This window comes from Hyaena hyaena, unplaced genomic scaffold (genome assembly GCF_003009895.1).
Source record: "Hyaena hyaena isolate Hyena2069 unplaced genomic scaffold, ASM300989v1 scaffold_295, whole genome shotgun sequence".
NCBI lineage: Eukaryota > Metazoa > Chordata > Mammalia > Carnivora > Hyaenidae > Hyaena > Hyaena hyaena.
The window spans coordinates 391,534-415,003 of NW_024080928.1; the positions used below are offsets into that span (position 1 = coordinate 391,534).

The 23,470-nt window shown below is 47.1% G+C and overlaps 2 protein-coding genes across 2 annotated transcripts in view; one reads left to right on the forward strand and one right to left on the reverse strand.

Annotated features, from left to right (window-relative positions):
• The window catches only part of CDKL5 (cyclin dependent kinase like 5), a 213,767-nt gene extending 201,966 nt beyond the window's left edge, over positions 1 to 11,801 (forward strand). Inside the window, exon 19 of the mRNA XM_039247375.1 lies at positions 11,551 to 11,801. Within this exon, the coding sequence (XP_039103306.1) occupies positions 11,551 to 11,636 (86 nt within the window). The 3' untranslated portion in view covers positions 11,637 to 11,801. The remainder of the gene's footprint in view (positions 1 to 11,550) is intronic.
• RS1 (retinoschisin 1) lies at positions 1,911 to 23,470 on the reverse strand. The gene is made up of 6 exons (XM_039247376.1): positions 23,419 to 23,470; positions 14,720 to 14,745; positions 13,719 to 13,824; positions 6,793 to 6,934; positions 4,159 to 4,354; positions 1,911 to 2,063 (listed from the first exon to the last, which is right to left on the reverse strand). Exons 1-6 carry the CDS (start codon positions 23,468 to 23,470, stop codon positions 1,911 to 1,913), a joined length of 675 nt encoding a protein of 224 aa, XP_039103307.1.

A 23,470-nucleotide genomic window follows, 5' to 3' on the forward strand; every position in this document is an offset into this window, starting at 1 on the left:
CATAATCTCACAGTTTATGAGTTCAGCCCTGCGTCGGGCTCACTGCTGACTGCGCAGAGCCTCTTTTGGATTCTCTCTCTCCCCCTCTCTCTGACCCTTGCTCGTGTGCGTATGTGCACAAACTCTCTATCAAAATAAATAAACATTAAGGGGCGCCTGGATGGCTCGGTCAGTTAAGTGTCTGACTTCGGCTTAGGTCATGATCTCACAGTCCGTGGGTTCGAGCCCCGCGTCATGCTCTGTGCTGACAGCTCAGATTCTGTGTCTCCCTCTCTCTCTCTGCCCCTCCCCTGCTCACTCTCTGTCTCAGTCTCTCAAAATAAAATAAAAACATTAAAAAAAAAAAGGATGGTTAAATATAGAGCTGTTCTAAGCCCAAAATACCAGGGAAGAGATTTGGGGTTTTTAGGATGCTCCTCATTCACAGAGAAGGTGAATGTGATGTCCAGGATCATGTTAGTGTGAGTCTTCACTCGGCTTGGCATTTGAAAACAGGAAGTAACTCAGGAAAAAGCCTCTAGTAGAGACTGTTCTGTGTCAGGGCCAGAACAGTCTCAGATTCCCCAGTCTTGTCAGAGGGCCCGCATCCTCCAGTTGCACCCCGTCTCGGCTCCTACTTTCATATACGTCTCCTGCCCACTGCCCATGTCATCAGCCTCTTCCAGGGAAGGGTCTGAAAACTCAGGCTGAGTTATAAACAATGGAGACTTAGACGGCCGTCCCCAAAAGGTGCCACTTAATGAGCTCCTCCAGGATGGGGAAGGCCGGGCCCATTCCAGGCCCAGTCCTTTCCAAGGAGGTTTCAGTCTCAGGAGCAGGCCTGTTTGTGTGTTGCAAGGCAAGGGGTGAAGTCAAACTGTGGGTCACAAGAGCTGTATCCACATCCCTTCTTAGAACATGCAGCCTGCCCACTTCCTGCAAAGCATGTCGCTGGCCAATGGGCCTCCTCCGCATAGCCAGTGATAGAGCCCCTGCGCCAACTGTTTGTAAAATGTTAAGCTTGTTGAAAGATGGTGGCCCTAGATAAAGGGAAGTTCTGGTGCTTTGGTCATTTGGGTTTCCTAAATATAGAGAAACTTTGCTGCTTACGCGTGCAGCCTGTCCCATGTATTCACCCAAATAGTGACTACAGACTGGAAAACTTTGCTAGAATGGGTCCGTATGTGATGAGAGCTTCCGTGGCTCGCCGGTCCTCGTGTGTGCGGGGGTGAAGGCTCAGAACAGAGGTGACCGTCCTACCTGGGGCGACGGTGCACAGCCTGCAGGAGACCGGGACACAGGCTCCCGACTACTGTACTCCTCTCAGCCAATCAGTCGCCCCCAAACCTTTCCCTCTGCGCACACGATGCTCTAAAGTTATGAAAGGACCTGATTCAGTGAAAACTTAGGAGAAACTGCAAGCTTGCTCCTCATTTGCATTCAAATCAAGGTTCCATGAAACTCATGTTCCTGTTTTCAATGTGGTAAAGCAAAAGGGTTTTTAAATGATCTGGGCTCCTTTGTGTTCCCTGGGACCACACCTTTCACAGTGTCAGACCAAACACAAAAAACCCAGAGCAGAAAATTACCCCTGCTACTTGGGCTTTTATATGAAAATTGTTTTTAGGGACATTTTCTTTGTTCTCATTGTCTCTGGCCCTGAGTGGGGAATGAGTTCATTTTTCTTTCTCTCTCACTGAAATTGGAAACTATATCTTAAAGAAAGAAAGAAAGAAAGAAAGAAAGAAAGAAAGAAAGAAAGAAAGAAAGAAAGAGAAAGAAAGGATTTCTTCCCAGCTCTGCATTGCCAAGAGCCTGTAAAGTTCAGCCCCATTTGTCACCCTGTTAAACCCTGGTTGTGTCAGTGTTCCCCTACAGGCTGCTCTGCGCCCTCCCCCCCTCCCCCCATAGGTGCTGAGCTGACCTAGGCGTCATGCACACTTGCTGACGCACTCCAGCAGTTCCATCCGGATGGCGATGCGGACGTGCCAGCCCAACGGGATCAGCCTGATGAAGCGGGAAATGATGGGGGGCCGCAGAAGGTTCTGGACTGTGGAGGTTCGGTCTGAGTTGCCGTAGAAGACCTAAAGAGAGAGGAAATCTTATCACTGTCACATCAGGGGAGGGAAAAGGAAGAACAATTCCTCTCTGAAGCTGGGCCCCAATTTTAAGTCTGGGAAATCTCAGAAAACGGCTAAAGCTCAGAGAATCGCACATACCGCCCCCTGCCCCACCCCAAATCTGAACTTGTGTGTTAGCGCCTGCATGTTCTAGGCATCTCCAAGTCACTCTCTGGGGACACCTAGGACTTCGCCAGCCAGTATGGAAGCATTAGCCACACACGGCTATTTAAATTTAAATGAATTTAAAATCAGCTAACAGTTTCCTTCCTCAGTCACACTAGTTATGGTTCACGTGCTCAATAGCTGTGTGTGATTAGTGGCTTCCATTTCAGACAGTGCAGATACTAAACATTTCCATTGTCACAGAATGTTCTATTCGATGGCACTGATGGAAAATGCCTCTTGATTCTCCTCACCAATTTTGTGTTTTAATTCTTTGCATGTTGACAAGTATTGAAAAGGACCACCTTGCACTTACAAGAGGAATATTCTTCTCTTCCAAAGGTGTCCAAAGTGAGGCTCGAGTAAAAACCGGTGAGCCAAGCTTAAGTGTGTATCTCTACCTCGATACAAATGGCAAATACTTTTTAGACTTGGAAAACTGCTTTTAGGAAAGAAAAAGACATAGAAACTAGAGGGAAGATTCTGGAAGGGGCGCGGTACCCAAAGCAGGGAGACAAAGGGTCTGCTTCGTGTTTCGGAGGACACAACATAGCATGATGCAGTAGCCGTAACATAAAAAGATGCCATGGCTGTTTGGCTGCGTTTCCAAAGAAATCATTCTTGGCAGTCGAAATTTCTAGTCGTAGTGCTCTGCCTGATGACACTGGAGTGTTTCATTTCTTTCTGGAATTATCTCCTGCAAAAAAAAATCTGGCTGCCACATTGGCCTCATCTATCTACAAAACACGAAGGACCTCGTGTGCCATGATCTTGCCTTTCTTCCCAATAGCAACATCCCCTTCTCTCAGCTGGTTGCCCTTGAATCTATTCAAATCGGGACAGGTGAAGAGGAAGGTTGGAACTGGCACCTCCGGACTGCACAAGTGCCTGAGCAGAGTGCCTCTTCGCAAAGAACCGTCAAGGCCTTCAGAAATGCAGACAGGATTTGAAAAAGAATACTCCATTTCCTTTTGAAAAGCCAGCTAACAAGAGCACAAATGAAATAAAATGTCTAAGTATCAAGATGGTTTTTCCTATTGTATCCAAAGTCCTTGAAATCTCAACCCATGATGGCCTTGCTGTACAGCTTGTCATCACAGAGTACAAAGCCTTCTGATTTTCAGCCGAATGTGTCTACTTAATCTGATTAAATGTCCAAATTAGCCTCAGAAGTCCTTACTCTCAGGCAAAGGACAGTTAACGTTTCCAAACAGCTAGTGGGCTTTTAATTCACTGCAAATATACACTATATATACATATATATATACACACATATATATATGTATATATATATGTATATTATACACTTAATCAAGAGCCTACTGTGTTCAGTCTATGGCAAACAAGACTTGGAGCTTGGTCTTTAGAGGTTAGTAGGATATAAAGTTGTTCAAAGGTTCAAGTTCCTCTGTGTGCACTGCTGGAGTCATTTTAATCATTTGCGTAGTTAAGTGGCCAATGTGCTGGATTGTCCATCTCTTTCTGGAAGTCAGTCTCAATAGTAAGGAGAGGCCATGTCTACATAAATTGACAAGGGCCTACCCACATCAATAATAGGTCATGTCACACATATGCAGCAAAGTGTTCAGTGGCCCACGGAGTCTGGAATGGTCCAAATGGCCAGTTTTGATTTTTCGAGCAACTATAAGCTGCTATGAGAATTCAAACAAGGATTTCTTTTGCATGCGAGAGTGGCGCTCATTCACAAACAACCTGCTGGGCACCCAGGATACAGCAAGAAAAGACACCTGCCTTGTCAGATAGTAGACCATGTTGTGGGGAAGAAGCACGGATGACTTCCCTTGCCTTGGGGTCAGTGGTCTGACAGGGCAGGGGCAGGAGGGAAGTCCCGGAGAATGTGAGCTAAAGGCAGTTTGGGGTAAACTCAACTTACCCGGTTGTTTCCTGTCTGGTCCTTATAATAAATCCAGTTCAGGTTCTCATCGGTCCTGTACTGCACGCTGTACTTGGTCATCCACTCATCAATGTCACAGCGCCCCTGGGTGAGGATCCCTGAAATCACCTTGACCTCCTTCAGATCTATCTGCAGCCACTGGCTGCTGTCCTGGTACTTGGACAGCCAGGCGCACCTGCCAGGGACACAGCAAATCACCAGGAGCCCTTTCCTGGGAGCGCCTCCAAAGACCTGAGAGGCACTGCCCTTTGGGGGGTTGCCAGCACCTGACGAGCCCCCACCATGCGCGGGCAGGGTGAGCTGCAATCTGTTAGGCACCAAAAGACCTGTCTCCAAGAAGTGTGCAGCCTCTGGTATACTTGCATCATTCTCTTTCTCCCAGCATCTCCACTGACCAAAGAACAATGGCCAGATTCAACTGATCTGTTCAACTGCCTTTGAGTGCTGCTGAAATCACCTTTGGGGTATGGTTGAGTATGTCTCTTCAAAACATGAAAATGCATGGTTTTTGCACCCATCAACCCCCTTCCCTTTTCATTGGTCTCTCCTGATGTCTCTTTCTCCGTGAGTCTCATCCCAAATTGAGTCCCTTGATACATATCTGCATCTCCTTCTGGTGCTGTCATTCATGGCTTTCAGAGAGTGTCTCCCGTGTGCGGAACACTGAGCCAAGTGGCTCTGAAAGAGCTTCTGGCAATTGCAAAGCAAACCAACCAATGAGGGAACTGATCTGTTTTTTAGTTATATCCCTCATGAATTGTGGAAACCTGTAATTTCCCCTTTGAGGTTTTTATTTTTTGCATATTAATTAGCTTCTTGGGACTCAGTCCTTGGCTGCCTTCTCTTCTAATTCCAGACTTGCTCCACGCATGGCTCGTGAAATATTAACTTCCATCCCAGACCTTTTCTAAATTCCAAAACCTGAGAATCATTTGCTGTCTAGACAACTTCTAGGTGCCTTACAGCATCCCAAACAAAACATGTCCAAGAGTAAACTCCTAATTGTCTCTACCCCAACCCCTCCTTCCAATATCCATCTTTTGAAATGCTACCCCTTCCTCCTAGGGGTTCATGCCAGCGATCTGAGGGAGACCTTTGGTCCCTTCCTCTCTGTCACCTCAAACATCCAATCCATCTATTGACTCCATCTCAAATGTTTCTCAAAGTCATTTACTTTTCTCCATTTCACTGGCACTGCTCTGACCCCCATCATCCTCAGTTCTTGTCTGGATTGCTACTTTAGCTCACTAACTAGTTTCCCTGGATTACTTCCCCCTACTAAACAGTTCTCCCCACAGGAGCCAGATTTGTCTTTTTTCTTTTCTTTCTTTTTTCTTTTATTTGAGAGACAGAGCACGCATGCACAGAGGAGAGGGGCAGAGGGAGAGAGAAACTCTTAAGCAGGTGCCATGCTGAGCATGGCTTCCAGCGCGGGGCTTGATCCCACAACCCCAGGCTCATGATCTGAGCTGAAACCAAGAGTCGGATGCTCAGCTGACTGAGCCACCTAGGCACCCCGAGCCAGATTTTTCTTACAACACAAACCTGATTGTGATTGATACTCCCCAACCTCACATCCTTCTCTGGTAGAGTCTGCTAATTGTCTACTAATATCCTCTTCCCATCTTCTTTTAGCAATAGAACAGCACCACCACCATGTTTTATCTGGGCAAATGGCCACCCAGAAAAGTTCCTATTTCCCAGTCTCCTTTGCAGCTAGGTGGGACAGTCTGACCAAGTTCTGATTAATGAGATGTGGGGAGAAGCAGCCAATAGGATTATGCCAGTGCACTCTGCTCTTCTTTTCTCCCCACTGACTAGAATGTAGATGTGCTAGTGGAAGCTGGGGCAGCCATTTTGGGCCCTAAGATAGAAGCTTTGTGTGAAGGATGACAGAAGAAGGCAGAAAGAATCTGAACGCTGATACCATCAGCCATCAGAACAATGAAACTACATGGCCTAATGAAACTTTTAGATGACCAAGAAATCCACCTCTATGTTGTTTAAGTTTCTGTACTTTGGGGCTTTTTGTTATAGCAGTACAAACTTGTATTCTAACTAATACAAATTCCGGGTCCTCTCATTATACCTAAAATAGGGTCCATAATTCTTAACATGACTTCACGATCTGACTTCTGCCTACCTCTCTGGCCTTATCTCTCTTGTGCCCTAACTTTGCTGACCTTTACCATCCCCATCCATGCCCTTCGGGGATCGTCCCAACTAAGGGCCTTTGCACCTGCTGTATTCTGTCCCCCCCCAGCCCGCTCACCTGGCTAACTGCAAGCCTCAGGTTAAATATCTTTTTCCTTAGAAACTCTTCCCTGGTACTTTAGATAAATCAGGTCTTTCTTCTTTGTCTCCCTCACAACGTTTATCACACTCACTAAATGATCAGGTTTGTGATTATCTGTTTGAACTCCATCTCCCCATCTAAACTGTGCTTCTTGAGGGCCAGGATCTCAGCCACCTTGTTCACAGTCCTCAGCACATGAAGGCACTCAGTCAATATTTGTTGAATAAATAAATGCATTCTGCCATTTGTTTATTACAGAGACTTAGAGTTTTTCAAATCACATGGGAAAAATTGCCCGAGCCACCTGCCCTGCTTACCCAAAGCCTTGACTGTTGAGCCGGGCCTTGTTAGCGGTCCACGAGGAATACCAGCCCACGTACTGCTCCAGGTTGGAGCAGGTGATCTGGTCCGGTGTAACTTCTCCTGATTCGAAACCCAGGGGCTTATGATATGGGCATTCTGAAAAAGGAAAAACAATGCACATCAAAACACTCATATCACATCGCACCACTCCACGAGCACAACATGACTGAAATGACAAGTCAGGCCGTCTCATTTGTGCTTTGGTAGGTGGAGAATGTTTTGCTCGTCAGCGCACTTCACAATGGGTCTTCAACCTATTCACTGCTCTTGTGAGAAGAGAGTGAAGATGAAGTAAAAGGATTGCCATAGAGACTAAACATTCACAAAAGCAGAGGGAAGGGGCTCTATGGCAACCTGAGGTGGGGGAGGGGGGGAAGAAAAAGACTTCACCTCCTCCACAAACTTAAGACATTTAAAACACCAAGGGGTTCACAGGGAAATATCATACGTAAATGCCATACTCTTTATTTTCCTCATTAACACAGGGTTAGCCGTCCAGCCTGATGATGTCAGGGGCCCTAGCTGTCTTCGGGCAGCATACGATGCTAATTACAGGAACGAAGCAACGGTGGAAGGCAAGAAGGGCAATTATATATCGAGACTGGCTTCTCACTTGTAAATTGCAGTTTTCTCACTAGTCTGATGAAAAAAAGGGGAGGAGGGGGATGAAATGTACCTGAGTGACTATTGACTAAGGTACAGTTGAAAAGAACTGGGTTTTTTCCCAGATAAGAATGGCCAAAGCTGGCCCCTAGATGTTAACTGTCTGCTGCTTCTCGTGTATTTCTAAACACATTCAGTGTTGGGTTACCTGCTCACAGACTTTCGCCGGCTGCCAGCCCAGCATCCGTTCTCCCCTGCTTTTTGACTAAAGAACCCTAACTTGGTTAGGCAGCTAAAAAAGACAATCTTTCCCGGCCTCTTTTGCTGTTAGAAGTGACCGTGTGATACAGTTTCTGACCACTGAGATACAAGACGACGTCTGCTGGGGATTTCTGATCGGTTTTTGTTCGCCCCTTCTTTCTACCTGTGGTGGTAGCCAAGTGGTAGCCGTCTTGCACAATGGGGCTAAAGCCAAAAGAAGTGCAGAGACTCCGCCCTGATATCCTTAAGCAACTGCCTACTCCTCGTCTCTTTATTACATGAGTCAAAACAAAACTAATTCCATAAGCCACTCTTTAGGGAGTCTCTTACTGATAACCAAACACAGTTCTAGCTAAATTTCTGTAGAAAACAAATGGTAAACTTATACAAATACATTCTTCCCAGTTTTCCGATTGTGAACAGTAAACTTCAAGTAAGTTAATTTTTTTTTCCATGTGTAAATTTGAGTTCAGATCAAAGAGCTGAACGTATTTACTGGGGCATCGTCCCTTTCCAAAAGTGAAACGAGAGCTGAGGTCTTTCTGGAAGATAGTTTTCAAAAGTCACTGAAATGGAATGAAGCCTGCAAGAGCTTGAATGCCTGTGTCCCGAGACCAGAATGCGCACAGAGGGAGCCGTGCCCTGGCCTCAGGGACTGAGGACAGAAAGACAGCTTCAGGCCTCTGACCAGGGAGGCTTCGCTGCCTTTCTGCCCAATGCACCAAAGGAAAAGGTGCAACCTCCACCAGTAGCTGTAGCTCAGTGGGGCTGGAGGTGAGAGGACAGCACTTGTAGTTTATCAAGTACCCGAGGCTTCGGGAGCATGCTAAAATCATGGGAATTCCGGAGAGGGAGGACAGGAATGCTTTATGCGCCATTCGATCAGGCCTTGTGTGGTCGAATCATCAGGACAGCTTATTAAGGATGCAGTTTGCAGTACTCCACCCCCGGAGCAGCCTCATTTTTAACAAGCACACCTTCAAAGCACGCTTGGGAAGCCTTGACCTGTCAGGGAAGGCATTTGTCGGTTGGCAGATTCAGGGGCCCGGTGCCCATGGCCTTGGGGGCTCCTCCACCTCCTCAATTCCTCTCTGACCTGGAAGACAAGCCCATGCCACCAGAAGGTGGGACAAGACCCCAGAGTCAGCAAGCTGGGTTTCAGTTGGGCCCAAGGTTGTCACTTAGAATGTGGGCGTCTCTAAAGCCCCTTCATCTTGAGCCTTCCTTTTCTTGCTCCAGGGCCACCAGCTTGGAAGGAAGGAGCAGAGGGGAGGGAAAAGCCATCAGCCCGCTCCTGATGGCTTTATTCTTGGCATTTTGTTCTTTCTCTGTTTTTCCCTTAAATCTCTTTTGCCATTTCTTTCTAATTTGCCCATCTAATGGTTAAGAGTGGGCTGGAAACCTAGGGAGACCTAGCCAGTGGCAGTGGCCTCGGAGGGTGGTGAGGGCTTGTCCAGACACGGACCCTGCCCACGCTCTCCAGGAAAGTGATGATCTCACCGTCCCCGTGGCTTCCGCCTGGCATCTGGGAGGGAGTGCCTCATTCCCAGGCTCCCACCTTTGTCCCATTGTCCATTTTCCAGGTAAACAGTTCCATCTGGGTGACCCAAAGACGCTTCACACCCACACGTTCCAAACCGAGGCCTTCAGTATCCAAGCCCCAAGCCTGGCCCTGTAAAGTGTCTCCTGTCAGGTGTTGGTGCCTCTAGCTACCCAGCTGCGAACCCAGAAACCAGTGGTGTGGCCCAGGGCACAAAGCAGAGACAATCTGATGGGTCTCACCCTGGGTATCATGTGGGGAGTTCCGGAAGTGCTAATGTTCAGGTCACTCCCCAGAGATTCTGATGTCACTGGTCTGGAGTAGGACCCGGATTAGGGGTAGAGCTACAAGTGATTGTAATGGGCAGCCGAGGTCAAGAATGTCTCGTTAGAGTCAACGTGAGCTGGGATGGGATCCCACTCTCTGCGTGAGCTTCGGCAAGCTGCTTAATCTCTCTGGATCTCAATTTCCTTATCTGTGGAATGGGATCAACAGCAATATCTGCCTACTTAACGTCACTGGGATTACATGAAATAATTTTGGGGAAAAGAGGGGTGTTCATGGTCGGGGCCTGGGCTCAGCAGGGACATGCTTCCTCTGAGGGGGCTAGACCACCGATGGGACCAGGGAGCCCTGAGCTCTGGACACCCTCAGGAACCTTGGGAAGGTCGCCGGGATGGAGTTGAGCCTGGTTCAGAGGGAGAAGAGCCCCCAGTGAGGTGTTGGCTTTCAAGTGGGAGCCTGTCACCTAGCCTGAGCCCAAACCTGAGCCCTGCCCCCAGGCAGCCCTTGCAAACCCGTGGAAGTTTCATGTAGTCCCAAAGAGAGAGGAAGGACCTTTAACAGTCCTGTCTTTAGACTCCTCACTGGCCACGAGGAGGACTCAAACTGGAGCTATTTAAACTTGGAAAAATAGAAACTGTGACATTTCTCACGCTCCGTGCACTGTGGGGTAAACTGCGGTCAAGTTATGTTGTTGTTTTGACAGACTCCGCCTTTCTCCGCTCCTCCTCCTCCCATGGTCCTGGCTGAGCTCCCTTTTGGTCCTCGTGCAGTTCTGCCTGTGACACCCCAGTCCCCTCTCTTCCCCTTTCACCCGGCCAACTCTGCCCATCCTTCAGATCTCTGCTGGCCTCGCCTTCCCGCCCAGGGCGGGGGAAGGGGCTCCAGCCGCTGCCTCCCCGGGCGCCCTGTTCCTGTCACTTACTCTGCTTCCTTGTCATTATTTAATTATCGGCTCCCCTGGGCTGTCTGGCTCACCATTCTATCCTCTGAGCTGAGCAGAATGCCTGCACATGGTAAGCACTCGATAGTTATTGACTGGATGGCGAATGAAAAGATAAACAAAGATTATCACCCGTCTTGGGTGGCCTCTAGAAACAAGCAGAGAAGACAGCAGAAACAGGAAGCAGAAAGCTCAGGGAGGAAATAGAGGTTCCCCCCCCCCCCCCAGAGAACACCTACTGCCCTAGTGCAAAGGAACCCGTCAACTGAGTATAAACTCGGATTAAGCAACACTAATCACACTGCTGGAGGAATTAAGGGGATGCTCGTCACAGTTACACGGAATATGTCCTTCCCACGTTTTCTGCCCAAGGCATGTTTGTTAGTATAGCCATGAAGCCTGTTTTTATGCTCATCTTAAGTAGAAAAAGAATCTTCCTACGTTCATTTTAAGGAAAAACCTACATTGTCTGTGGTACAAGTGGCTCTTTCTGAGCGATGCTTCGATAATTACATGGATAAAGGCATGTTCATGACGTACTGCTAATCCAGACTATACGTAACATATGAGCCTTTCTTATTCAGTAGACAATCTCTCGGTTGGGAGGCACGAAGGCCAGACGTGGTTATAGAGAACATTTAACTACAGAAACACAAGGAGAGTTCGGGGATGTTCTTGACAAGAGAGACATGAATATTAATATGCATATGTATTAGACTCGAACATATACGACAACATAGTAGAAGATAGACTAAGGTTTATAGAATGGCGTAGAAACTAGAAAATAATATAGAAATATAAAATCTGGAATAAAGGTAAAGCATTCGCTAATAATTGGATTTCTTAGCTTTGGATACTTTCCTTACCCTGTTCCTGCCCCTCCGAGTGCCAAGGTAATCTTAGCTAACTGTGGAAGACAGACCTTTTAGTAGTTTTGGTAATGTTAAGATGAAGATTAAGGAGGCCAGAATGCACCTTCTCCTCTGTGGGTGGGGCCACTGGACCGTAACAGCCAGTGTGCACCTGAGAGCGCCTCCAGGCAGCCCTGAGTGACCTTCCCTCCTGTCCTTCTGCACCTTCTAGGCTCTTCCCTCCTAAGGCGGCCTATGATGGAATCACTGAGTCTCAGGATCCAGAGGGACCAAGCAGCGTTCTTAACGTTCCGCTGAGGATCTGAGGCACTGATGGGCGGCTAGACCTGCTGCCCTGAATCATCTCTTTCGTGGAAAAAACTAACTAACACAAATGAGTCAACCGTTTAACACTTTGGTTGTATTTGTTCCTTCCCGGAAATATCTGCGCTATTAAAAAATAAAACAAAAGGAAAAACAGAAGATGGTGGGGAGTGGAGAATATGTCAGCTAAGAGAATTTCTGATTTCAGAACTTCAAGTGCGTGGCAAGTGTTTGGGGGAGAGAAAGGTTGGGGGGACCCCAGTCCACTTCACATTCCTCAAACACAACAGCCCTCCTCAACTTCACAGTTGATTGGGTCAGTCAAGTCAATCGGCATAAATAATCTCTTTTCAAGTTGTTTTGTTTAGAAAGAACTTGAAACAGAGTTCCAGTAAGACAACTTCGTGTCTGTGGTGAAGAGAGCACTTGACCCTTGTTTCCACCGCATGGGAAAATCCTTCAGGGAGAAGATAATGCCTTCTTTTTTTTTTTTGGTCTCCCCATCTGTGCCTGGCACATAATAGGCACATGATGAGAAAGGGTGGGATTGAATTTTAAATGGATTATTAAGGACGGTGCTTCAATATTGACTGGGCAGACCACACCAATATATAATGGTTGCAGGAGCTCCTTCTGGGGACACAGCGGGGCGTCCAGCAGAGACCCACCAAACCGCACAGCTCTTGCCGCTTTCCTCTCAACGGCGGATCCACTGTTCCTTTCCCATAGACTTAGTTCACAAACCACTTCCTACCCCTTGAGTAAATAGGAAAGCAGAGGCAGCAAAGGCCATTGTAGACTCTGCTGCCTCCCCACACTTTGCTATTTTAATGCAAATTTAATGAAATAATGAAGAGAAGCTCACACACGTACACACACACACACACACACACACACACACACACAGAGTCTCTAGCGGAGCTATTATTAGGTGATTATGTAAAGTGAATGACTTGGCCTGGCACCATCATAACCCTGGAGAGGGGTAACAAACACAGTTTCAGGCAAAAGAGGCTCTGAGTCGTGAAAAGCACTGAGTGTCGCAAGGATTTCCTGGGCCCCCAAGCCCCTGAAGTCAGAGTGCGAGCTCTCCGGAGGTGGGAAGAAAAGGAGCTGACTTTTATCAGGCTGCAGTTTGCCAGATACACAATACCACACCAGATGCTTTCACGCCTCATCTGATCTATTCCTCATGACCACTCCTTACAGCAGGGGTCAGCAAACTGTGGCCCTTAAACCAAAGGCGGCCCGATTTTGTAAATAAAGTTTTATTGGAACACAGCCACACGCATGCATGTACATATCGTCAGCGGCTGCTTTCATCCTACAATGGCAGAATTGAGGAGCTGAGACCCTATGGCCTGCAAAGCCACAAATATTTAGCATCTGGTCCTTTACAGACAAAATTTGCTGGCACAAACCTTACAGGAGGACACTCCTATTAGCCAGGAAGGGCTATGTCATGCTGCGGAACAAATTGTCTTGGAAATTTCAGAGGCTTAACACAACAAAGGTGTATTTTTCACTCAGGTGACTTGTCTGTTAAGGGTTGGCAGGGTTTCTGACCTTACAGCACCACATGACTCTCCGGGGGCTGGACGTGGGGAGGAACATGGTGGTTCGGTGAGCAACAAACCCGCGGGCACAGTACTATTACCTCCATTTGACAGATAAACACCAAAGTGGGAGTCCCAGAGTTAAGAAGTGAGGCAGACAGGATTCCAACTCTGGTCTTTCTGACTCAAAAGGCTGTCCTCTTCTCAAAACGCCCTGCCTCCTACCACCGACTTATTTTCATAAATTCCATGAGTCGATTTCATTGAAAATAGGTGCCTTCTCACCGTCTCACCCGGCCCAGGGAGAGATGCAGGACACTGTTTCTGGACATCAGTGTGATATGTTGGAGCAGTGGCCGTTGTGGGATTTGAAGCTCAGAGGCCAACTGCAGGAAACCCAGAGCATAGTGTTCAGGGGGGGTTAGTTCAGCCGGGGCGGGGGGGAGGGGGGAAGGCAGAGGAGAAACTGTTCCCAAGGACACCCCAAGGCTCTGGTGCCCCAAGGAGAGGAGACACTCACCCGGTATGCAGTCTAAGGAGGTGGCGCCAGCAGACCAGAGGGCATTGGCACCTCCTTGGCAATCGCATTTGCATGCTTTGTGGTACCAGGGGTCTTCAGCCTCATCCTGCGGGAAGCCAGATGGGAAGCAGGGTCAGAAATGTCACAGTCAAGGCCGCCTGGGTGGCTCAGTCGGGTAAGCATCCGACTTTGGCTCAGGTCACGATCTCACAGTTTGTGGGTTCAAGCCCCGAGTCAGCCTCTGTGCTGACAGCTCAGAGCCAGGAACCTGCTTCCGATTCTGTGTGTCCCTCTCTCTCTAACCCCTCCCCTGCTTGTGCTCTGTCTGTCTCTCAAAAAATAAACATTTAAAAATTATAAAAATAGAATGCTCCGTGTATGAAAACTTTCGGGAAAAGGAAGGAAGGAAGAGAAAGAAAGAGAGAGAAAGAAAGAAAGAAAAAGATAGATCACAGTCAAAGGCAACTGTGGCCAGAGCCACTGGAAAAGTTTGTGTTCAGAAACCTCGCTCATTCAGTACCTGTACTGTGTGGCTGCTTTTGCACTACGAGAGCACAACTGGAGTATGAATTCAGGCTTAAGACCAACAGTTGCCACTCATCTTTGAGTCCAGATAAACAAACGTCCGTCACTGTGGATGAACAGCTAATAATCTCACAGACACGCCATGCTGGGAACACTGCTCGCTCCGTTATAGTCATCTTCAGGGTTGTCTGGGGCAGGGGTTGCTCAGTTCAAGGTCAGGCTCCTCACTTCTCCTGGAGGTCGCTTTTAGGGATCCAGTTTTAAAAGGTAATGGACTCATGATTACATCACCTGAATTAAGACCTGGTTTACTTGCATTCTCTCATTAAAACACCACTCTTGAACTTGCCCAGATAAAACAGATAAAGTATGCTATTGGCACCACCAGAATAAAGTAGCTTTAAAAAAAAAAAAAAAAAAGTGATAATCCTAAACATTATTTTGAGCTAGGAAAATCTTCAAGAACTGTAACATACCTCTGTAGATGACAGTCCCAGGGTGGCTAAGCAACAGGACAAGAGAGGGAAAAAATCAAGTTAAAAAAGGAAACAAATTCAACGAAATGATACATTACATGGAAAAGTGAAATGAAAATAGTCACATAAAAGTTAACAAGGCCCCTTCTGGAAGAAGTCAAACGAAGTAAATACATGCCAGGAAAAACATCCACAGATCCTGAGAAACCAGGGACAGTAAAATTAACCAGAGAAGGATCTTTTTTTTTTTCTGTTTTAAAGTAAACTCTACCCCCAGCATGCGGCTTCAACTCAAGAGCCGGAGATCAAAAGTCACATGCGCTAATGACTGAGCCAGCCAGGTGCCCGTATTATTTTTGTTCTTTATAGAATTTTGGAAAATACATTAATGTAGCAAAGAGGAAAGATAAAAAAGCACCTTTATTTCTTACCACCGAAGGCAACACTATTAACATTTTCAAATACACCTTTCCAGTCTTTTTTCTATGTGTGTTTTTTTAAAACATATTTGAGAATCTATGATTTAAATAATGTTTACAATTCACATTGTTAAAGTTGACATTAAGTGCTAGCTTCTTCCTTTACTTATTAACCCTTCTTCAGCAGCAGCAGCCCTAGTGTCTGTCATATCTGTCATATGTGCTATTCAGGAGTGGATTCTGTGTCTCTCTCTCTCTCTCTCTCTCTCTCTCTGCCCCTCCCCTGCTCGTGCTCTGTCTCTCTCTCTCAAAAATAAATTAAATTAAAAAAAAGAAAATCTTTTTAAGGTTTGTCTATAATGTACAGGAAAGATCAAACCACAAACTGTAAATACTGTATAATTAATATGGGAAAACTAAGTGTGTAAAATTTAATATAAAACTAACATATAAACTATCTTTATAGAAGTACGAATAAAGAGAATGAATGCACATTTACATTTTTTAACTTTTTAATTTATTTTTGAGACAGAGAGACAGAGTACGAGCAGGGGAGTGGCAGAGAGAGAGGGAGACACAGAATCCGAAGCAGGCTCTAGGCTCCGAGCTGTGAGCTGTCAACACGGAGCCTGACGTGGGGCTGGAGCTCATGAGCTGTGAGATCATGACCAGAGCCAAAGTCAGATGCTCAGCCGACTGAGCCAGCCAGGCTCCCCTACATTTTTTTAATGTTTATTTTTGTGAGAGAGAGAGAGAGAGAGAGAGAGAGAGAGAGAGAGAGTGTGTGAGCAGGGAAGGGGCAGAGAGAGATGGAGACACAGAATCCAAAGCAGGCTCCAGGCTCTGAGCTGTCAGCACAGAGCCCAATGGGGGGCTCGAACTCATGAACTGCAAGATCAAGACCTGAGCCGAAGTCGGACGCTTAAGAGTGAGCCACCCAGACACCCCCGAATGCACAATTTAATAGGAAAAGAGTTTGTGTACATTAGCATAAACTGTTTACACTGCTGCCCAATGCATAACCAGTAGTCCCATGAAGCTATTTGTGTTTAAATTAATTAAAATTAATAAAATTAAACATTCCATTCCTCAGTCACACCAGCCACATTTCAGTGCTTCCTGGCCACATGTGGCTAGTGGCTTATATACTGGGCAGCACAGGAATGGAACATTTTCGTCAGAGCAGAAGATTCCATTAGGCAGTGCTTGTTAAAGTACCAAAGTTCCATTTCCCATTTTCAACAAAATGGATATCTTCATTTCTTTTCTGATTATAAAAGCAACACATACTTACAAAAATCTTGACCAAAACCTGAGGGTAGGCAATAGGAAATAAAAGTCCTTCCTTAACCACTTTCCTATCTAAAAGTTGAATCTGATGCCCACAAAAAGACCTTCCAGACTGTTACAGAGAGTAAAGGAATGGATGCATCTTTTGTATCATAATTATAAAAGCTGTATCTTTTAAACGGTGCCTTTATTTAAATGATACATATTTACTTCTCCTGCAAACCGCTTTTTCATGTCCGCTGGGAGCCTGGCACTGCCCCAGGGCCTGGGCCTTCTGAAATGGAAGCCTCACTCTCTGCCCACAAGGGCCTTGATGACCCATGAGAAGACAGACCACTGGGCGATGCACATGGTGAGTACTCCACCGGGTTCTGCATAGGCTGCAGTGGGAGTTAAGGGGAGCATAACTTTTCGTCAGAGCAGTTCAGGGCTACCCCTCATCTGCGGTCCCAAAGTGCTGTCTCTCCTGGGCCCTCGTCCACTGGTTATTTATTCCTGGGGATTCACTGGCCCACGTGCTATGGGCAGAATTGATCGTCTCAGGTAGCAGTGAAGGTTAGGAGTGCCATCTTGATTGGAGGCCAAGCCCTGTGCTAGCCAAAGAGCTTACCAATGACTTCTTATTTTCAGATCCAATGGTCTCTTTCCAACACTGACCTTATGTCTTCATGCTCCAGTGTGCTCTCAGTCCCTTCCGTCTTCCTGTAGCTTCCGTCACACAACTCACCTGGTCTCCCATCGCTCCGTCCTTCTCAGGCTTCTCTGAGAGCTCTGCTTCTTCTACCCACCTCATAAATGTTGCCACACCCAAGATTCCAATTCTTGCTTTGAAGGGCTTACCAGGTGTCTCCCCATAGGAGTCTCTTACTCTCTGAACTTGGACACAACCAAGTCTTGACAAGGTCATGGAACAACCTGAACAGTCAGATATTGCTGGTGGGGATGTGAGTTGGTCTAACTTCTTTGAGAAACGACTTGGCAGCTTGTACTAAGGTTGAACGTACATGCGCCCTAGGACCCAGCAGTTCTCCTAAGTGTTTACCGGCCAGAAACGCGTGCATATGTTCTCCCACTGACTGCGGCATGTGCCAGATTCCTCACAGCAGCAGTGTTTGTAGGAACCCCGCATTGGAAACACCCCCATGCCCGTCAGGAGTGGAATGAGTACCTGTGGCAAATTCACACGGGGAACACTATACTGCGGTGACAATGGATGACCTGCACCTCGGCGCCCGCCCCAATCTGGCTGCTGAGCGGAAAGTCACATGCTAAAGCGGACACATCATAGGAATCCATTTAAAAGTAATCTACGCCCTTAGACGTTAGGCTCTTGGTCACACTCGGAGCGGGGAGCCGCGAGGAGGAAGCCCAGGAGGCTAGCTGGGGGGCCGGCAACCTTCTGCTATTTGATGTGAGTGCTGGTTATATGGGTGCGTTCAGTAGTGAAAACTCCCCGAGCTGTACACTCACCTGTGCTTTTCTGTACGCGCATCGTACTTAAATGTTTTATACTTCAACTCCGCACAACCTCCCTCAAATTGTCATTCTCCATTATTCCTTATCCTGCTGAATGGCTTCACTCCAGGGGCCTTTATCCTCTCTGCCCCCGCTGCCACTGCCTGTGTTAGGCTGCTACTCTCTCTCCCTGGACGCTCTCCCTGCTGAAGAGAGACCTTGCCGCATCTACCCTTCGTGCTGCCGTGATATGATAATAATGTGTTTCTCAAGGAATTGCCATGATCTATCTCCCGCCTGCCTCTCCGAATTTCTCTTTTGCGCTCTCTCCTACCTGCAACTTCATCACATGCGCCAGGCTGTTTCATGCCTCCATGCCTCTGTCTGCTTTCTTGGCTTTAAAGGCCCTCATCTCCCAACTTTTCTGCCAGCTTATTCCCTTCCCTGTGAAGAGGACTCTTTCTGCCCCCCACGGTCAACTCACCACTTGCTCTGGCCTTTATGCCCTACCCCTTTCTTGTGCACAGGTTTGTCTGAGCACCTGGACGATGATGGAAATTGATATAAAAGATACTTGATAGTGACTGGCCCCAAAGCATTTATTCAGTGACTAATACTCATTGAGTATCTACTATAGTGCAGGCCCGGCTTCAGGTGCCGGGGATATAGCAGTTAACAAAATAGGAAAAGAACCCACCTTCGTAGGGTGTAGTTAGTCTAGGCTGGGGGTGGTGAGGATTAACGAATGAATGAATAAAGTATCCTGCAGTGAGAAGGCGATGTTGCAGCAAAGACCCGAAAGAGGTGAGAGACCTGTGAGCAAAGCATTCTGGGCAGAGGGAACATTAAGGGTAAAGACCCCGAGGTGGGTGGGTACTTGGCGTGTTCTAGACAGAGCCAGGAGACTCTGGGGCTGGAGCCAGGGAATCAGAGAGGGTTTTTGGAGATGAAGAGGGGGGGATAGGAGGCAATCTGTACGGAGCCTTGTGGGCCCTCTGGCTGCTGGGTGTAGGCCAGATCGTCTGGGGCAAGGCTGGAGGTGGAGAGCCTCGAGGGACAAAGCAGCCTTCACACAGAAGGGAGGTGATGGGGGCAGCGGAGGTGCTGGGAAGTGACTGGAATCTGACTGTCTTTGGAAGGCAGTGCCAACAGTACTTTCTGACAGATGATGTGGGTGTGACAGAACGAGGTTCAAGGCTGAGGCGCTGGGGGGGAGGATAGACCTGCCATTTACTGGGAGAGGGGAAGGCTCCGAGAGGAACAGGGAGGCGGGGGAAATGGCGCGAAGATGTTCCGTTTGAGAGGCCTGCGGTCCCCAAGACCTGCAGAGCAGATGCGCCACCGGCATCTAGTTGATTGGGGGTCATTAATCCGGGAGGCGCTTGGCTCCGCCCCACCTTGGAGAGAAGCTGGGCAGGGCTGAAATACAGAAAGGCCCTGTCAGTCGGGCAAACGTCACCTGTGCCAAGCTCCTCTTTCGGCGGGGGGGGTGGGTGGGCGGGAATCAAAGGCAAGGCCTGTGGGTCACTGACAGTGTGGCCTTGATAACCAAATCACTGTGGCCCAGACGCTGCGTCCGTCACTGAGGTGGGTTTATGCAGCTGCAGCTGAGCAAACCCAAGTTCAGATGCGAGCCCTCAAATGGCTGTAGGCTTCAGGGCCTTTCTCTTTCCCCGGGGCCCCAGCGGGCCCCGGAGAGGTCCTGCATTCTGCAGAAAGAAAGCACGAGGCGAACAAGGAGACGGGCAGTGGTGCCGCCCATCTGCCCGCCAGAGGAAGAGTCCTAAGAGGCGGGCCTGGTCTCGGAGGCACTTCGTGTGTTCAGAAGGATGCGGGGCAGATTTCTCACGTCTCACGTCTCGTCCCTGCCAGGCTCCTCTCCCTGGAAAGTGGAAAGCATTTGTCTCTAGGCAGCCTGGGGGCCTGAGGCACCAGGTCCTTATGGAAATGAGCAGAGAAAGAACAGCAAGCACTTTACAGGAAAAGCTGTCACAGAGGGAGCAGCCACGTGGCTGTGTGGCTCCCTCCCCCCAAAATGATTTAATCACCAAAACGTTGGCAAACAATAGCAAAAGGCGGCTTGACTACAACCTTTTGTAACACCAGAAAACAGCATTGTTGGAATGAGCGACAGAAAACAGGTCAGCCTTTGAAGGAGAGAGAGGAAAAGATTCTGATTATGTGGTTGCACATTTTTCTCCCTCCTTGGATTATTCTCGAGACTCCTCCCCACGGTACGGGTTTCCACGAGAGTGCCCGGGATGTCCGCCACGCACTGACCTTGCACGTATGCAACAGGCGCTCATTTGGCTCTTTTGCCCGAAGGGCCACTCCACAGGGAAACCCATTACCGCAGCAAGAAAATTCAAGGCTTGCTATTTCTCAAAATGTACCTTCCAAGCTCAGGGGGAAAAGTGGGCATTAGACATTGCAGGAAAGACTCTCTTAGTCCTTTTGACGGATGTCACTAAATACAGAGCCTTCCTTCCCATGGAAACAGATGAAGCTGAGGAGAAAAGCATAAAATTATGAATGACAAAACCTGTCAGTAACCAGCTTCCCATCTACTTGTGAAATAAGGGTAAGACATAGGAGGAAAAGAGCAGGCTGCGGTAATGTCCCTCTCAAAGAAGAAGAAAGAAGGAAATTGTTCTGGTGTGAAAATGGTGCTATTTTTGGCTACAGGCGTATTCATGGGTACATGCTTCAACACAGATGAATCTCCAAAACATATGCGAAGTGAAAGATAAAAGACCATATGTTGTATGATTCCATTTAAACATAATGTCTGGAATAGGCAAATCTATAGAGACAGAAAGTAGATCGGTGGTTGCCAGGGGCTGGGGAGAAGGGGAGACGGGCTTAATGTCTACTGGTTTCTTTTGGGAGGTGACAAAATGTTCTAAAATTGGATTGTGTGCTCCACAAATCTAGAAATATACTAAAACCCATTGAATTGCACACTTTAAATGGGTGAATTTAATGGTATAGAAATTACATCTCTCGGGGCACCTGGATGGCTCAGTCGGTTAAGCATCTGACTTCCGCTCAGGTCATGATCTCACGGTTCATGGGTTTGAGCTGCGTCGGGCTCTGTGCTGACAGAGCCTGGAGCCTGCTTCCGATTCTGTGTCTCCCTCTCTCTCTCTGCCCCTCCCTTCTCCTGCTCTCTCTCAAAAATAAACATCAAATTTTTTTTTTTTAAAAATTACATCTCAGTAAAGCTGCTTAAGAAAACAAAAACAAAAACAAAAACAGAAACAAAAAATCTGTGTCCCCCATGGTGGACACACCTGCGAAGGAGACACACCTGTAAGATGAAGCTTGATTTTTTTTATATATATATAATGAACATGACCAAGTAACAGACCTAGATATTGTATTAAGATGGATTTTTAAAAACCATTATCTGCCTGGAACCCAAAATGTCCAATGGAAGATAAATAGAAGCCTGCCTCTGTTATAGATGCAGGGAGTGCTTAGCTGTGATCGTTTGTGCATTCCCAGATGAACCTTCATCCAGCGCCTAAGTGGAGTCAATCTATTTATCTTATTTCACTGTCATAAGGACCCGCTGCCAGCGTGGAACAGAAACGGTGAAGAATAAATTAGACAAAGAACCTTTGTCTTCAGGTTCCCAGTTGTGCAATAGAAAACATCTTTCCCATGTGCGTTGACCTCGATTCTCTATCTAAATGGTAAGCTGATTAAATACAGCGACCGCATCCTGTAGCCTTTCTCTGTCTCTCGAGCACCCCTCTAGCTCAGGGTAGAGCACATGTAGGTCGCCAAGCCACACTGACCATAATAAAACGGTCACCAGACCACCCAGTGGACCACATTCCATTCCGCCTAGACAGATGGGATTTTCTGCTCTTCATGGAAATTCCTGGATCTTCTCAGCCATGCACACAGATTGATATGCTCTAGAACCGGGAATAATGCTGTGCTCTGTGCCTCAGGACCGTGTGTGTTTTATTACAGATATCTCCCGAAAGGGCCAGTCTAGTATAAAAATGGGTTGGTAAACTTTTATAGGGCTTCCCACTTGGGGGTCACAGAGCACAGTTGTCAGACTCGGAAAGTAACAAAGATCTGCCCTGCATGTCAAGTTCTTACACAATGTTTGGCCCATAGAAACTCAGGGATGGGTTCTTTAACGAGCCGACAAAAGAGGGAATGGGTGGATGGATGGATGGATGGATGGATGGATGGATCTCAATGCCTATCACACAGAAATTTGAGGGTGAGGCCTGTGGCTATCAGAGAACCAGAGGTATTGGAATCTAGGCTTTCAAAGGCTCTGTTTAGATTTTTCTTGCTGAGAAAAGGGCAAGGAGTAAAGGAAAAGCAACAAAACCCCCAAAGCACCTTCAAGTGTTAAGAGTTACTGGGACAAGTTGCTGACTCTTCATTGCAAAGAGGAAGAAAAATCCCCAGACAATTGGTCTAAATGATCCCTACTTAGAGACATATTTGGGTTTGCAAAATGACCTTGGGATTATATTCATACAGATCTTTCCAAATACTGAGAAAGGTGACTAACCAAGGTCATGAGAACGGAGATCACGAAAGGATGGACCCTACCAATAACATCTAACAAGGGAGCGTGATTTAAACCAGGAATCCTCACTCTACCTGGTCTGCGTCATGTCTGTGTATCAGGTCATTTACAGAGTGGTGAGGCCTTCTCCTTCCTGCCCTCCTTATTTACTTCCTGTGCCACGCATAAATTCACAGCGACCCCGAAGAAGCCATTCCACCCATTGCTAATGTCCAGAATGAACCTAAAAAGGAATGCTTAACTAACAGGCCCTTGAGACTTGAGAGAGGCATGAAGGAGTGTTATTTCGGGGACTGAGAGAGAATTTAATTGTTGAACTGGATGATATTTTAGAGATTTGCTTTTAATTTCTCCTCATTTAAGCCTGTTACTCCTGCCAGGGCCATATTTAGAAATTTTAAAATGATCGAGTGTTATAGAGTCTTTGGAGATTCCTGACTCTCAGCCGGACTTGGCGTGTTATGTTAATCCATATTTAAACGAGAGTGACCTCACATCCCGATTTGCCCGGGACAGTCCTGGTTTACACCTGTCGTCCCAGCAGAATTATTAATAGCATCCTCTTCCACTCTCTGTAGTGTCCTAGTCGGGAAGATTACATTCTACAATCACTCTGATTTTGACTCCTAAAAAACGTTCAAGGATACACCACACTTTCTTATCAGTCGTTGCAATTTATAGCTATTTTCTGCGATTTCTGAGACCCTGCCGTCTTTCTGTCCCATTTAGTGCATCCCTTGAACTTTAGAAGGCTCCTCGGAGAACCAGAAAGCCAGTGATGAGAGACTAAGAGAACCACTTCCGCAGAAAGACAACTGTTATTCATTAACAATGCATTTTGATTAATTAACGTGCCTTGTTAATTAATGATGTTTTAATTATTCAGGTTGCATTTCTATTAATCAGCTAAATTATTCATGCAATTGTACTATTAAGTATCTGATAACTGCTAATGATTGGACAGCACATACCTTCATAGCCAAAGAGAAGTAAAAACAAGAAGCCTTCTATCTTGCGTGGCAT

Coding starts and splice junctions, on each gene's coding strand:
- RS1 (XM_039247376.1), bottom strand. CDS start 23,470: ATGCCACGCAAGATAGAAGGCTTCTTGTTTTTACTTCTCTTTGGCTAT. Junction 13,825..14,719: donor TGGGACTGTCATCTACAGAG/GTATGTTACAGT, acceptor GGCTTCCCGCAG/GATGAGGCTGAAGACCCCTG. Junction 6,935..13,718: donor CTCCTTAGACTGCATACCGG/GTGAGTGTCTCC, acceptor TTCCTTTTTCAG/AATGCCCATATCATAAGCCC.